Source organism: Sinocyclocheilus grahami, unplaced genomic scaffold (genome assembly GCF_001515645.1).
Source record: "Sinocyclocheilus grahami isolate Dianchi unplaced genomic scaffold, SAMN03320097.WGS_v1.1 scaffold1397.1, whole genome shotgun sequence".
NCBI lineage: Eukaryota > Metazoa > Chordata > Actinopteri > Cypriniformes > Cyprinidae > Sinocyclocheilus > Sinocyclocheilus grahami.
The window spans coordinates 19378-36962 of NW_015506576.1; the positions used below are offsets into that span (position 1 = coordinate 19378).

Sequence of the window (17585 nt, forward strand, 5' to 3'; positions counted from 1 at the left end):
TGTTAAAGAAGCCAAACAGTACATCCTTAAAAAGCAGAGAGAAACCCTGGAGTACACTGCGATTGAGAACATTAGAAAATTCAAACCAAAATAGCTGTGTGTGAGGACAATCCCAAAAGATATGCATATCAGTTTCATTAGGGTCACCACAAAAAGAACAGCTTGTATCTAGGTCGGATTTAAACCTTTTCAAAAACACTTTAGCTGGGTAAAATCTGTGTAACAATTTGAATGAGATTTCTCTAACCTTGTTAGTTATTATGTACTTCAAAGACAGAGTCCATACTTTTTCCCAATCAATATAATCAACCACATTCTTCCAATAAGACATCACATGTGGAGTTAACATCTATCAACTTCTCACACAACAATTCTCAGTTAGTGACGTCATTTCCACCACAACAAAGTTTTTCAAAAACATGAGTGCACTTATAATAGCGCACTTAGAATAGTGTATACGACCAAATAAGAGAAGATGTGTAAGGAAAGCGAGGAAAAAACAAGATAATTGTCAAAATTCCTGTTATATGCATGTATGTTTCATGATTTCCAACTGGCTCTTAAGCCATTAAATTGCTTTTAAAGGCCATTGGGGCACGTTGTCACAAAATGTCCTTGTGTGGAGTGAACCAGGCTGTTTACTTGGTCCTTGTCAATAATATTCACATTCATGTCGTTTTTTATTGTAGGCTGTTTCAAAAATAAACTTGATGATAGAAATATTCACTGAACGTACACTCTTAAAAATAAAGGTGCTTCACGATGCCATAGAAGAACCTTTTTGTCTAAATGGTTCCATAAAGAACCTTTAACATCTGAGGAACCTTGCTGTTTCACAAAAGGTTCTTCGTGGCGAAAGAAGGTTCTTCAGATTATAAAAAAGGTAAGAAAGAGATGGTTCTTTAAAGAACCTTTGACTGAATGGTTCTTTGTGGAACCAAAAATGGTTCTTCTATGGCATTGCTGTGAAGAACCTTTTAAAGCACTTTTATTTTTAAGTGTATTCACTGAAAAATGACTATAAGGGCGTACGACCAGGAGGGGGCGCTCAGTAAATACCAATTTAACATTCATAGCACGAATTGAATTGACTCATATTTGTTCAAGCTCATAGTGAGCACTGAATAATGGCCCACCTCAGTGTTTTTGCGCTCGTTTATTCAGCACGATATATTCGTTAACCAAAACTGCAGTGAGCCCGGACCGCCTGGGGATGCCCGTTCCTGAGGACCCCCTGTTCCTGGGGACCCAAATGGGGGATCACCTCATTTCCATAACATGAGGACAGGACGAGCGCTTGACAGACAGACACTTGTGATTTCTCCTCACTGGGCGCCGGGAGAGTGGGTGTGTTTAACGGGGCACTTCATTCATACAAACAGATTTAAAAGCCCGAATCCCAGAGAAGATCGGAGAATCGTTTGCGAGCGTTTTGTCTCATGGATCACGTGAATTATAGTTAGGTGAGTTTTGTCGGCTTGTCATTCATTCACGCTGCTTTTGTTTCCGTGTCTTCAGTGACATCGTGCTTTATTCTCGGAAATGATGGGAGTCTAAAATGCGGAAAACAGACATGGTTATCGATCAGATATAGCATTAACGATTGGGAATGAGATTTAAATATGGGGTTGCACTGCCTGTCTGTTGATGCTCACGTCGCTGTTATTTAAATTTACTCATGAAGAATAACTAGTATCTATTTTTATATTACTAATGCTTTTTAAAATACTAGTGAGTGGTCCAATACTGACTAATCAATCATTAGTAACTATTCATTTAATCCTAATGCTTATCTCAATATCTAGTACTCCAGCTTTAGAATTTATGAGACTATTATTTATCACGATTGTTACAAGAAATATATTTTTTAATCTAGTTACAGCAGATTTTTTTATGCCATATTAAATGACCATGCAGAATAGCTACTTTTGTAGTTATACTTTAAATATTAGCCTAGCAGGACGATTAAAAAATGTTAACTGATAACAATAATTAAAAAATAGCACTAGTGTCTAAAAGATACTAATATCTGCTCAATTTGTAGGAAAACTGAAGAACTAACTTTTAAAACAGTTACAGTGTTATGTTATCACTGAGATACAATTATAGTTTTTAATAATATTTTGAATTAGTTGTTTTTATATTTATATTATCTGCTTTCATTTTGATTTGAGTTAAAGTCATTGTGTTTTTGTAATTTTTTGATAATTTTTATTTATTTATTTATTTTTTGTCATTTTAGTACAATAGCTTAAACTACATGCAAATGAAAAATGTAGCCTTGGCAACTAGCTGCAATTAAATTTGATTACATTTAAGGATTATTCTATCATTTATTTTAGTTCAGTTAGGATGTATTTTGTTTCAAGAGACAAAATTTTTTTTTCCTTTTTTTCTTTGTATGGTTTTAGTTTTAGTTAACTAAGAATCCCAGTAGTTACAAGTAACTAAAATAAATACTGGTCCCTAATGAATATTAGTAAAAAATTGAATAAATACCAGCAACAATTTGAGTACAACTTTGAGTACTCGTCTGAATGAATTATATATTTGAACAAAATAATAAAAAAATTTCAACTGAAATAAAATTCAATTTGTTGGATAATCAGTAGTGATTCTGAAAAAAAAAAAGATAGTTGTTGGTATTGTATTACTTACTAGTGATTAAACAAACATGTAATTAATTAAACATGAAGATACTATAGTTAGTTTCAGGAATTAATGTTAAAATGTAAATAATTGATTAAAGGTTCTATAAAGAATATATAAGAAATGCTTATAGAGAGATTTTTGAATGTACTACACCTCCGCAGAGTCTGCCAAGAGCATATGTTGCATAACGTTCATGATAGTTAGTGGATTGTTAGGGACTGTCAAATATATTTCTTCCGGTAACCTAAAATGAGAACACAAACTAACTAGTTTTAAGTCAAAATATAACCGAATCAACTTAACTACTTCGGCTACACCAACAAAGGTTGTCTTTAATGTGCATTTTGCACGTTTTGACTTTTTTTCGCAGTGTATCATCAAGCAAAAATATTTAATAACAAAGAGAATTGGTGAAAAACGAAATAAATCACAAGTGAATTGACAGTGACAAAGTAATTAAAAAGGGAAATCTGGCAATGCCATTAAATCTGAAAGAACAGTCCGGAACGGTTCAAACGGGTCTCTGTTGATTTGTTTTAATAACTATACCTAATAATGCAGTACATTAGGCATCTCTGTGAACACTACAACAGCATCATACATTCGAAACACAAACACAAAAAAACTGCTTAAATGATCTCAGGAATGTTAAAGACCCTGAGATGGAGAAAGAGAGAGAGAAGCTATGAAAACAGGTAGGTGGGCAGAAGCAGGATGAGTATGCAGCAGGAGCGGAAAGCTTTGCAGTCCGAGCCTTCAAACACGCTGCTATCTCTGCATCTCTTGCACACAAACACACGCTGCCTTCAGATAATGGGAGAAAAGGCAGCATCGCAGCATTAAAGAAACGAGGACTGCTTGGGAGGTGAGTGCAGGAGTCAAAGAGAGGGTTTTTTTGCGGTTTATGCAGAAAGCTGTGGTGTTGATGGTATTAAGGGGAGCATATGCTGCTGGGCCTCAGCCACTGGATAAAAGAGGAAATGAAAAGGGATTTTTGGGGAGAAAGGGTGACATTTTGTCACAGAATTATGTAAGCATGTGTTTGTATGTACAAGAGTTGCATTCAAATATATTTAGAAGGAGATTGGGAACTATATTTTTGCTTAAAAGCTGAGTATTTAAGGAAGCTGTCAGTCCAGGGATGCATTTGTTTTATTTTCCTTGTGAAGGAGAATTCAAATCCTTCTTTAGTGCCATAACTGGCTTCAAAGCAGCTGCCTGACTTCCTGTAATGTCTTCCTCAGGGGGGACACTCTCTTTGGCTTGGACCATGAGCAATGAGTCTGCCATATGGACAAACCAGAACACAACTTACCCCACCGTAAGTACTTGTGCTTCTCCTTCCTGTGCTGGTTACTTTCATTACGCCCATTCCCTCTCTTTGCAGCGCTATTTCCAGTCATGCAAATTGAAAATATCCTGTTCTGCGTCCCTCGTAATTGGATCCACCGCAGGATCTAAGCAAATTAGCCCTTGCGAGAGAACTTTGAGTCAGACCGAATCCATCACGCAGTCAGACGATGTGATAGAGCATCACAACCCAGAGTTACTGTCAGGAACTTCAATTACCGGCATAAGCAGCATCATTAGGTTAAAATAGAGACGTTTATTCAGGAATAGTGACTAATTCCAGGATCCTCAGGGATTCTGGACTTCATAAATATATAGTTTACCTAAAAGTTTATTATTTATTTACTCACCTTCATGTTGTTCTAAACCTGTCTGACTGACTGACTTCAAAAAAGGAGAAATTTTGAAGAACGTCCTAGCTGCTCTTTTCCATGCCATTACAATGAATTTAGAATTAACCTTTCAATCTTCAAAAAAGATTAATTATTACCATAGAATTATCATAAACGTGATCAACATGACTCATGCTCTATATTTTGAGTCTTCTGAACTCATATTGTAGCTTTGTTTGAGGAACAGAAAGAAGTAGTGATGGCGGATCTGTACACACTCTAAAAAATGCTGGGTTAAATACAACCCAGTGCTGGGTAAAGTAGGGACAAACCCAGCAATTGGGTTGTATTTAACCCAGCATTTTTTAGAGTGCATGAATCATTCCTTTGAGCCAGACCTTTTCATTGAATCAGCTGACAAAATTGTTTTTGAAAACTTAAGAAAGTCATACAGCTTTTGGAACAACAGAGGGTAAGTAAATGATGACAGAATTAATGATACACCAAATATGTTTTACAGAAACTAAATATTAAATTTACACTCTAAAAAATGCTGGGTTAAATACAACCCAGTGCTGGATAAAATAGGGACAAACCCAGCAATTGTGTTGTTTTGACCCAGCGGATGGGTTACTACCCCGAAGGTTGGGTTAAACATTTAACCCAACCGCTGGGTCAAAACAACCCAATTGCTGGGTTTGTCCCTATTTTACCCAGCACTGGGTTGTATTTAACCCAGCATTTTTTAGAGTGTAAATTTAGAATTTAGTGTAATTTAGCCGAAACCCTGAACCGAAAATAACCTCTCGATATTTTAGCCAAACAAATTTGACATACTACTCTAGGATAATTTTTGGTTAAAAGTCAAAATTTTAGGTCAAAACCGATTTTTTTTCTCACTGGAATTAAGTGCATAATTTGACAGAATTGTAATTTTTGGGTGAACTGTCTCTTTAGGGGAGATTAAAATGATCACATTGGTTACTCACCCTCAAGCCATCCTAGGTGTGCATGACTTTCTTCTTTCAGACTAATACAATCAGAGTTATATTAAAAATGTCCTGGCTCTTCCAAGTTTTATAATGGCAGTGAATTGAGATTTTGAAGCCCAAAAAAGTGCATCCATCCATCATAAAAATGTGCTTTACATGGCTCCAGGGGGTGAATAAAGGCCATCTGAAGTGAATTGATGGATTTGTGTAAGAAAAGTATCCATATTAAATACTTTATAAACTAGGGATGCACCGATATGAAAATTTTGGCCGATACCGATAACCGATTATTCTTTATTTTTGAAAGCCGATAACCGATATGTTGGCCGATAAATCTATATCCAAATTGTTATATACTTTTTGAGAGCCTGATTACAAAAAAGGTCTCATCATTAAAAGCCACATCCCAAACACTTCAACATAAGCAGCCTAGTTTGAACGGTGTACGTTTTAAAAATATTTTTACTCTCCCATTACCAAATTTAGTCATAAAAAAGTCTTACAAATAAATAAAATAATGCATAAATAATGCAAACAAGTCACTGGACATCATTACACGTGTAAAGAATCAAAATGAATGCGCCATAGATCAATAAAACGGAATAGCCTCTGCACGGACAATAATTAAATGATTTTAATTACTAAACCATACTGTTGATGAAAATAATAAGAGAACAATACAAGTGGTTGTTAGTAATCTCTAGCTTCCGCTTACTGTCGTACACATGTGTGGTGGAGTACTTTTTTGATGGATGTATTTTATTTTGCTTCAAAACATTTCTGCCTGATTGACCATAAAATGAACCCTTGACTGCTGTTTCATGTTTATTTTGAATACATTTTTTTGGGGGGGTATCCCAATGTAGCCTTGTTGGTTCAGTCATTTTGAATGTTTTCTGACTTGAATAAAAGCAGGTAATTTAGATATTACACATTTTTAGAAAGCATTTTGTTGGATTTGTATGGAGTTTCAATGTTTTTTTGGGCGGAAATAAAAAAACTATTGATGTTGCATTATCAGTATATAAATTCTGGGATCCTTAAAGCATCAGAACTGCAATGGTTTTCTGAAGAACTACGGAATAAAAAGTTCAGAACGTAAACTTTTAAAAGTGTGAAACATCGTTTTGTCCATTTTGCTGTCCCTTCTGAAAACAAGTTAGCCAGACTATTCTTGAGACCGCCACGATGATGCTACTGTCCATGAAACAGTTCCCAGTTTCTCCACTGAGAACATCCTTCGCTCTTGCCAAGCTAGGATAATGGCGGACTCAGTGATAAATAGCTTTCTGCCATTTATAGTTTAATGAAGAGAAATCAGTCTTCCAAACTCTTTCATTAACAAAGTAATAAACCTGATCTGAATAAACTCTATCCAGATCTTCACCTGAACAATGGCTGGTAATTAGGATGTTCTGCTCCGCCAATTGAAACACTGTATAATGTAAGAGTAATTGTAAGATGTTTCAAAGGCTCATTCAGGCCTTGTTCTTATGCTCTTATTTAGCATTCTTACCATTGAACATCTCTTCGGGGACATGAACGAAGATGACATTTAAGCAGGTGGCAGGGCGAGAGGTGTTGTATGGCTTTGTGCTTTGATGTCTTTGAGGAAGGAACCTTCTGTCTCTTCCATTCTTGTCTCTTAAGGTCTCCGCCTCTAGATCTTTCTAAACTTGTCTTTGGCGTGGTGAACACTGTACTTAACATCTCAACTCAGACACAAAAGCCCCCACACCTGAAGGTCCTTCTCTCCAGAAACTGGGCCTTATGTAATATTACCAGAAGGACCACTCTTGAACAAAGGGCTTTTATGCAGAAAATGTCTGTGGTTTATGTCTAAGTTGGACAATAGAATTGGAGAAACCTATATAATGTGAAAATTGAAGTCATGCGGTTTTACTCGGAGAAGGAATTTCAATCGTGACTGGTTTGTTTCTTTCACTGGTGTTACCTAGGACGTCCCGCTGTCATCAGGGACACAGAATGGCTATGTCCTCCTGCTGGTCCTCTTGTCCATCTTTGTCGGGGGGACGCTGGTCCTGCTCTCTGTCCTTCTGATTGTCTGTCGCCGCTGTTGTGAAGGGGACAGACGGCATGCATGGTAAGAACTACCCCTCGCAACTTATACATTCACAGGCCCCTGAACATACTTGGTTCTGGATGAATATTTCTGTCAACCAATCAGATTTTTTTTTTTTTTAGTTTATTTTAGGGATTTTTTTAAGAGTATTTCAACATAGCATTTCCCACTTTGTTCTTTGTCCCTAAAAATGTCATGTGGTGCGATCAAATTATATATTTAAATAATATATTACCTTCATATAATATTTTAAGTTAGTAGTAGTAATAGTCAGTTATTTTATTATTAGCTATTATAAGATATTTATATTTATTATAATAAACAACATTTATTAATATTTTTAATTAGGTTTATATATTTATTTCTTAATTTTTCATTTAAATTTTAGCTTAAGTTAGATTAGTAATTTAAAGTTTAAATTTTAGTACGCCAAAGCAACATATATACTTTTTAAAAAGTTTTTCATGTTTAAGTTTTTCATCTAATATTGATATTTTCTTGTATTTTAATTCAGTTTCAGTTTCATTTACTGAAAATAATTGCAGTTTGCACTGTATATTTAGTTGCCAAGGCAACATTTCTAATATCTTTTAAGTTTTTCATTTAATATTTCATATTTAATTTAATACTTTTAATTTTCATAGTTAAAATGTTAGTTATAGAGTCCATTTATAAAAAAAAATTTTTTTACAGGATTATTTTTATTTCTTTTTTATTATGATTTTATGTTTGTAAAATATAAAAAAAGATCCATGTTAGCGTATTGTATTAGTGATTGATATTAATAATGCAATTTTGGATTTCTATTTTTATTTCCATAATTGGTTGCATTGCCTGACAGATGGTCGCACCAAATGATAAGACTGCATGAGGTTAAGGTTAGAATGCTTTCACACAAGACATGCTTTTACATTTAGAAGAGCTTTCAGCTTGAAACCTTTCATGAAAAACACAAATGTACAATTAAACAAATAGCGCCAATAAAATGCGTTCTGTGAATATTGAGAATATACATTATGATTGTCACTTACAGCACGATGTTTGCATGTTGGTTTGCATGTTGACAGATGATGCGTATGATTGCATTTGACACTAAATTCTGCATCAAATAGAACCGTAATGCAGAGATTCAACTGGAATAAACTGTTCCTCTAGTGAAGCCAAGGACGCTCAGCACTGAAAATGTTTTCTGTGCACATTCCTCACAGCCTGGCTGTATTTCTCAGTGGCTGCTGAGAGGTGTAGAGTCTGCCTGCTCTCCAGGCTCACACAAATGACGAGTATAATGAGATCTCATAGCAGCCATCAGCCGCGATAAATCACTCCTGGTGTGGGAGAGAGTGCTCTCCAGCCAACACCCACTAAAACACACACACACTCGCAGTGTGCCACCGTTCACTGTGGTTAGAGGACTGGAAACTCATTTTCAGTTTCTCATTACTTACAGTGCCTTATGGCGAATGAAACTGTATATTGTCGTAATAAAGCCGGTGTTGTTGTTGTGCCTATCATACGGCATTTATTTAGATGTCAATGCAGGTGAAAGTGAATGAGATTTTTTTCACAATCATTCACAGCTGGGACATTTTTCAAATCTGGTGACTTTCTCACTTGCGTAACGTTTAAAGACCCCATAAAATCATGTTTTGGGAGGACATCTCGATTGGTTTCAATTACAACAAAGCCACGAACTGTGATTTACTACATTTGTTGGAGAAACAATTTTCACTCAGAAATTGCTAGTAAAATTCACATTTAGTTAAAAGGAAATGACAAATAACACACTCAATTAAACATGCAAGGTTGCAAGTGGCATTGGGGGAGGGACATTCTCATTCTAAACAGCATGATGTAATGCATTTGCATGTGTATTTACATAGAGCTTCAGGGAAAGTGTCAAGGTCAAGTCTAAGTGACAGTCTCACATACATCAACTGAGGGCATCATGCGAAAAACAAACACGTCCTCTGGTCTAATCTGTCTCTCCCCGCACAGAGATTACGATTCGCATCGATGAGTCAGATTGCCTGTCGGCAGCCAGCTCCCACGACATGGAGACAGAGCGTTTCCTTTCTACGGGCACCACCGGCCGCCGGGTCTCCTTCAACGAAGCAGCGCTCTTCGATCACAGCAAGAAAACACAGGAGAAAGGTCGAAGGTCAGCCGCCCACTCACTCATACCACCCACTCCTATTCACAGCGCTCACTACCACAGCAGACTGCAGCTTTCATTACTCATTTGTGTGTGCATTTTACATTTACATCTGAGCTTGTCAGATGCATGAGCTGTTGATGAATAACAGGGACATTAACTTGTTTGTCAACATCAAGATTTTGGGTAAAATTAGTGACAGCAAATAAGGGAAATTTTATATTTTGTAAAAAAAAACAAAAATTTTCTGTGTAAATGTAACCTTGATATCTTTAATATTGACTGAGTAAGGTCATGTCAAAGATTGAAATCATAGTGAAATTAATAGTTGAAATCAAGCTTTGATGCTTGTTATCTCCTAATTAGATTTTGAGACTTTAGCCTGGATTTCACAGAGAGGGTCACATATATAAAACTTTATATAAAGAGCTGGGCGATTCATTTTTCTGTAATATAAACAATCAACCAGTTGTGATTTGCTTTATCGCTTTCTGAAAGTATACTGCATGTATGCAGGTGAAGTTGGATGTTCTGTAAATCCAACTTTTAATGTATCACTGGGTTATAATATAGCCTGTATTTCACAGACAGAGTCATATATATATATATATATATATATATATATATAAATACAATTACAAAAAATGTTAAAGGACTAAATGCATTACATATTTAATTTGAGATGTACTTCATCTAAAACTATTTTAAAAAAGCATTTTTTCTTGAATACCTATATTACCTATATTATAATTTTTTTATTTTAACATGTTAGCTTTTACTCCTACTTTACTTTAGCCATGTCAGGATGAAAGGTACAACTTGTAACTTTTTTTAACCTGACCAGCTTGTTATTGATGTGACCCTTGACAAGAAATTGTCTGTGTTCAGAATAGTGTACTAACCTAGTATATGCTACACTATATACACTATATACTGACTACTATTATAAAAATAGTATGTGAAGCAGTATGCATCATTTATACTATCATTTGGGGTCAGTTTTTTTTTAAAGAAATGAATACTGTTATTCAACAAGAACACGATAAACTGATCAAAAGTGACAGTAAAGACCTTTATAAGTTATAAAAGATATTTAAAATAAATGCTGTTCATCTGACTTTTTTATGTATCAGAGTTTCCGCAAATTATTAAACAGCACAGCTGTTTTTAACATTGATAATAATACGAAATGTTTCTTGAGCAGCAAATCACAGGAATAAATTACAGTTTAAACTATATTCAAATAGAAAAGAGTTATTTAAAATGGTAATGATATTTCACAATTTGTACTGTTTTTAATGTATTTTTATTAAATAAATTCCTTGGTGACTTCTTTTTAAAAAAAAACATAAAAAACGTACATTCCAAACTTTTCAACTGTAGTGCATTTTCTTAAATTTAATTTATTTTCACAATTATTGGTCAGAAATAAATTGATAACTGTGATTATAAATGTATTAACTAATCTAATCAAATAGCAAAAAAAAAAAAGGTTAAAAATAGAGTATATAGTAATATGCTATTGCGAACATTCTGCTATTGCGTCATTCCACAAGGTAGCCCCTCCCACAGTCAAATCTCATTGGTCCAAAATTCTGCTTGCATAGCTATATCCACTGTGTTTTTATTTTAAGAGCGCAACCTTTTTAAACTTGAATGTGTGAGGCTTCAGGTGTCATTCACTTCAAGTCCTTTTAGCTGCACAAAAACTCTCCGTTATGCTGCTTGGTATTGCAAACTGGCATTTCGTATAATATGATTTCAGTTCTGTATATATTGTAATATTGTAATCGTAAACACACTGGTTTGTAGCGCAAATAGTTACTGTAAATTACTGTTCTAATTACAGTTATTCTGCATGTTATTTACCTATAGCAACTAATAAATCGGAAGTCTTGCACATTATGAATTTTTTAACAGACATTCTTATATCTGTACCAGACAAGTTTGGAATGACTGCATCATTGTGTTTATTCAGGTTTCTTGTTACTGTCAAAATAATAACCGCCCATTGTGTGTCACGTGAACAGCCACCAGTGTGTTCACTGCCCCAGACTGCCCTGACCAGCCGGAGTCTCAGTCCCAGCTCTGCCCTTCCTGGCGACGCTCTCAATTCCACTGTGGACACGACGTTCTGTGAGAGCATCACAGTGGCCGGTCCTGAGCCATCCAGCCCGTGTTTAGTGAGTCACACACACTGATACACTCACTCACTGACACATCATAACACACAATCCATGTGAATGGACAATTGAAAGTTCGCGTGCTGCACGCATAACAGCGGATTATCCGATTGTTCATTGGTGTATTGCATTAGGGCTGCACGATAAATCGAAATGGAATCGAGATCGCGATTCGACAGAAGCTGCGATTGTCATGCGTATCTTTCAGTGAAGCACGGTTCTGTGATCAGCAGTAAATCTCCATCCAAAGACCAGAGGGCGCTCTCACGCTGAAACTCCAAATACACCTCGCAGAAGAAACCCAGAAAATGCCTATCGCTGCAGCTGAATAAACAGAAGATTCAACTGCTTTCATTGATTCAACGTGACTAATAAACCCACGACTACGGCAATATACGGTTTATCTGAGTTCTTATCATTATAATTTTCATTAAAATAAAGTATATTTATAATGCAATGCCTTTATCACTGCTTAAATACTATGAAATATGTTATTTCAAACACTCGACTGACGTTATGAAGTGAGTTTGGAGAAAACATGTTATTAAATGTGGTATTTTCACATGCTTTCAGATGGAGCAGCATTTACTTCACAGAGCCGTAGTTCACTGAGAAGCTATGCAAACCGCTGTCATTATCGCAAACGATTTCTTCGATTTCATAATCGCGCAATAAAATCGTCTGCGATTTTTTTTTGCTTAACTTGTCAGTGAACTACGGCTATGTGTAGTAAATTCTGCTCCATCTGAAAGCATGTGAAGATGAAAAGGCTTTTTTAACAAAATGCACATGACAATAGCATTCGATTAATCGTGCAGCCCTATTTTGCATTTATGTAATCTTGCGAACACAAACAGATGGAGGTCAGAGGAGGAGTCGGGAGGATCACAGGCATCATGGGTAATGGTAGAGAGGGTGCGTCGGCCTCATCCACGGCCCTGTCCTCCTCTGGCGGGGCCCCGCCGGGCCCCATGCTGCAGTTCTTCACCAAGCTCCGCCGACACGCCAGCCTGGAGGGAGCGAGTCCCTACTTCAAGATCAAGAAGTGGAAGTTCGACAGCAGCCAGAGAGCTTCAAGTCTAGACATGAGAGGTCAGTGACACATCCAGGAACTGGCAGCAGATTAGAGAAAGCGTCCGGTGTGTGAATGTAGGGCGCTAATTTCATCACGAATAAACAGACTGTGCTAATGAAACGTGTATTGCTATTTTCTGTTGTTTAAAGCAATTTTTCTTAAATATAAAGCCAACTACATTTTTTAATGGACTATGCTGATTAAAAGAGTTTAGTTTCAAGATTTATTTATTTTTTTTTGTAATTTGATATTATTAGCAGTGCTTTATCTTTAATTAGCTTTAGAGTATTTTATTGTATTTTAAAGCAGTGCATTTTTAAATTAGAAATGTTTAAATATTTAACATTTAATTATTTTTAATAAGACAAATGATAAAAAAAAAAATGAATTTGATATTTAAATATCTTATTTAAATATACAATACTGTTAAAAAGTTGGGGGTCTGTAAGATTGTTTTAATGTTTTTAAAAGAAGTCTTTTATACGCACCAGGGCTACATTTATTTACAAAAAAATACAATAAAGACAGTAATAATGTGAAATATTATTACTATTTAAAATAACTGTTTTCTATTTTAATATATTTTAAAGCATAATTTATTCCTGTAACGGTAAAGCTGAATTTTCAGCATCATTACTCCAGTCTTCAGTGTCGCATGATCCTTCAGAAATCATTCTAATATACTGATTTGATTGAGTTTTTACTGTTTAATATTTTTGTGGAAACCGTGGCACTTCAAAATAGCAGCATTTATTTGAAATCTTTTGTGACATTAAAAATGTCTTTACTGTCACTTTCAATCAATTTAATGAATGCTTGCTGAATAAAAGTATGAATTTCTTTTAATTCAAACATTTGAAGGGTAGTACATATTAAAGGGGTCCTATTATGCTCTTTTACAAAGTCTTGATTTTTGTTTTGGGGGTGTACTAGAACAGGCTCTCATACGGTTGTTCGAAAAACACATTCTTTTTCACATATTTTACATTATTACAACACCTCTCTCCCCAGTCTGGCATGAATCTGCCTTGAGAAAGCTAGCGTGTCTCCGACATAGTGATAACACTCGTTGCCTTCTCTACTGCAGCTCAACCACGTCTCGTCCCATTCGTCGATATTTGTGATGTCACAAATCCCATAAAATATGCGTTGTAGTCCAAACGAGTCGTTCGTTGTAGTTTTTGAAAAGTGATTTCTGTTCAATGAAATATCTCCTTTTGAAGTGGACTTTGAACTTTGTAACTTCGCAGATCTTTTTTATGCTCAAACAGCAACATTACAGACTTAACTAAAGTTGAAAAAGTGAAAAAGCATAATAGGACCCCTTTAAGGTTTTGGTAGAATCTAGTGGTTGGCATATGTTCTTCAATGTGCTGAACGATAGTGCAAATTTGATGCCAAAAAGTTTGAATGTTGCTCAATCTCATTTTCTTCTACTAATTTTGTCAGCTCTGTATTATACTAATGCATTGATGTGACAAAAAGTGCTCTGATAGCACAAGTATGATATTATTCTACCTCATGTTTTAAAATAAGAGAAAAGTGAATAGTGTAGCTGATGGGACTGAATTAATTAATAAACATGAATGAATAGATTAATACAAATACTGCTGCTTGATTATATAAGTATTCAGTGGTGGATAAAGTACTTGAAATCCACACTTAAAGGCACAATATGTCATTTTCGCCGCTGGAGGGCGCGTATTCAAAATAAACAAATAGACAAAGGCGTGGTTTGATGAAGCCGTGACTGAGTGTGGAATCATGGGAGTTGTGGTCTTCATCCCCACAGCAGATGCAATCCGACGGGACTCGGGCAGAAATCATGTTCATGGATGAGCTAATGATTTATTAAAGTAGTAGAATGAAGCGGGGTGAAAGCCGTCGAAGCGAAACGAGGCCCTAAAATTGCTTATTTCTCTGGATTTAAACATTCTTCGAAACATTTGGGATAATGTAAGTACACAAGTCAGCAAAATATATAACAATGTTCTAGTGGTTTTTGGATATTTTAATTAAAAAAATCTTACATAAATCTTACATTATCTTACCAGAAAATGACTTTGGTAGAAGTTAAAGTCTCCGTTTAGAATATTACTTGAGTAAAAGATTTAAAGTATGTGATATGTATTGTATTTAAGTATGAAAAGTATTTTTTAACATAAAACTTACATAAGTTTTGAAAGTAAAAGTACAAGTAAATTCAAAATAGAAAAGGGGCAAATAAATATAAAAATTTGTTCTATACACAGTTTTGAGCAGCAAGATTGTGTTCAGTTTGAACTCTTTCTTCCATTTTGTATCTTTGGGTTCGCATAAGAGCCATTTCATCTGGTACGAAGACTCTTTCATTCCAACATCAGAAAACTGTTTTTGCAAATATGGAATCTGCATCTGAAGTGGCATTTAGATTCATTTACACAGACTGTTTAATGCAGCTCAGAGGGGACATGGATGCATTTAACCTGCAGTTACAAATGCATAAATAATTATTTGTTTTAAACAGAAAACGTTGACTATACTGCTAAATAGTTGAAATGTTAAATTAAAACCGCCAGGTGAGGCATAAGATTGTGAGTCACTGAATCATTCATTCAACCGATTCGTTCAAAAAGCTGATTAATTTGTGTTGCTCGGAGACGCAAAAGAGTGCTGTGATCTTTGTTTGGAACTATTTTCGTTCAAAATTGAGCAAAAACAGGTATTAATGTGTTTAAAATGTAAGTCACTTGACTTTATAAAACTTGTATAAAATATTACATATTACATTTGTTATCATGCTGATTTCTGGAGAAAAATGGCACTCTTCGTGTGATATAGAGCAACTATATTAAATTATATAAATATAAAAGACATACAGAGGCATTTCTACCGCCTACAATTCAGAATGCCTTCAATTTTGATGACGCTAAATGCATTTTTAATAAGACTAAATCATACAGAATATGCGTGCACTCTCTGCATGTTTTTGTGATATATGTTCAGTTTGAACTCTTTCTTCCATTTTGTATCTTTGGGTTCGCATAAGAGCCATTTCATCTGGTACGAAGACTCTTTCATTCCAACATCAGAAAACTGTTTTTGCAAATATGGAATCTGCATCTGAAGTGGCATTTAGATTCATTTACACAGTTTATGACTGTTTAATGCAGCTCAGAGGGGACAAGGGTGCATTTATTAAACTTGTGTAAAATCAATATTACATTTGTTATCATACTGATATCTGTAAAAAAAAGTGTGACTCTTAGTGTGATATAGATTAACTATATTAAATTATATAAATAAAAAAGACATACAGAGGTATTTTGCCTCTTATCTTGAATCTTATGGGCATTCTAAATGCATTTTAATAGATTAAATCACACAGTGTATGCATGCATTCTCTGGGTGTATTTTTGTTTGGTTTTTGTGATATACTCGATAATGACACTACGATCGCACACCGTTAAAACAACACTTACAATATTAGCGCAGACGATATATATCGCACACCCCAGCTCTGACTTGAGTGGAAAATGAAATCAACAGTGGTTGTGCGAGAACTTGTGTGCACATGCGCAACGTAATTTTTTAGGAGTCTTCTATTTTCTTCCAACTTTATTTTGTAGTAAGTAACGAATATGCTTCGGGGAAATGCATCGGAGTGAAAGTATACATTTGAATTAGGAGATAGGAAGGGAAGGAATAGGAAGTTGACAAAAATATAAAAACTCAAGTAAAGTACAGATTCTCCCAAAAATACTATTATTACTTTGTTACATGACACCACTGTAAGTATTACTGTAAATATCTCTGGATTTATCCTCTCTGGTCTGTCAGCATGAAAGGAAGTGAGATAACACTGCTGTGGAAAGTACAGACAGTGTTATGAACCTGTGAAGTGATCAGTTTCCTAGCCTTAGGGGATGCAAAGCAATATTGAGTGTTTCTATGCTTTTCATTTAGCCCCTGCATTGTGTATTACCTTGGAAAAATGATTGAAGACCTTAATAGAGTTTTAGTGCCTTCACGTAGCATGGAGCAGAGAAATGGTTCGGCTTTTGTGTGTATGTAGCAGACTATAGAATATTCTCTCAGCCAAGACGAAACTGCTGTATTTGAGTGCCAAGACTCGCTCTCAAGCAGATGGCCTGTTGACGCAGGGCTCTTCCATTCCAAATGTCTTTTTTTTTTTAAATGAGAGACAGCAAAAATGAGCGTCCCAAACACTCAATATTTTTTATTCTGTGAAACAATTTGATCATGATACTCTCCATCTAATGTATTTCCACTGTTGGATGCCCAGGATAACAAATAAGATAGATGTTACATTGTTAATATGTTAATTATGTTTTCTGAATGCATTAAACCTAATTTAAAGAAAGCAAAAAAGGAGAGGTTGAAATCCATTATTCGAGAATTGGAAGATGAGTTAATGAATTGTAAATGTTTTTAATGTTCCATATGCTATGTTGGTCTTATTTGTATTGGTTTTGTGTATATGTGTACATGTTATATTTGGCTAATATATACCTATATTGGCCAGAACACTCCTGTAAGACAAGGTTTTTAATCTCAAAGAGTATTTTTTCCTGGTATAAAATAGAGGTAAAATAATAATAATAAATTTAGAGGCAAATTATATATAATTTTTTATTATTTATATATTATATTTTTTATTATTATTATTTTATATTTATATTATTTTTATATTTTAAAGTAAAAAAATATATATATATATATTTTTTTTTTTTTTTTTGTTTTTTTTTTATTAATAAGAACCCTAG

The 17585-nt window shown here is 34.9% G+C and overlaps 1 protein-coding gene across 1 annotated transcript in view; it reads left to right on the top strand.

The window, feature by feature from the left end:
* The first annotated feature begins 1113 nt into the window (after positions 1-1113).
* The window catches only part of LOC107569929 (protein Dos-like), a 26246-nt gene continuing 9774 nt past the window's right edge, over positions 1114-17585 (top strand). Inside the window, exons 1-6 of the mRNA XM_016256099.1 lie at positions 1114-1458; positions 3897-3973; positions 7285-7430; positions 9397-9567; positions 11540-11744; positions 12602-12836. Coding sequence (XP_016111585.1) covers positions 1440-1458; positions 3897-3973; positions 7285-7430; positions 9397-9567; positions 11540-11744; positions 12602-12836 — 853 coding nt within the window. The 5' untranslated portion in view covers positions 1114-1439. The remainder of the gene's footprint in view (positions 1459-3896; positions 3974-7284; positions 7431-9396; positions 9568-11539; positions 11745-12601; positions 12837-17585) is intronic.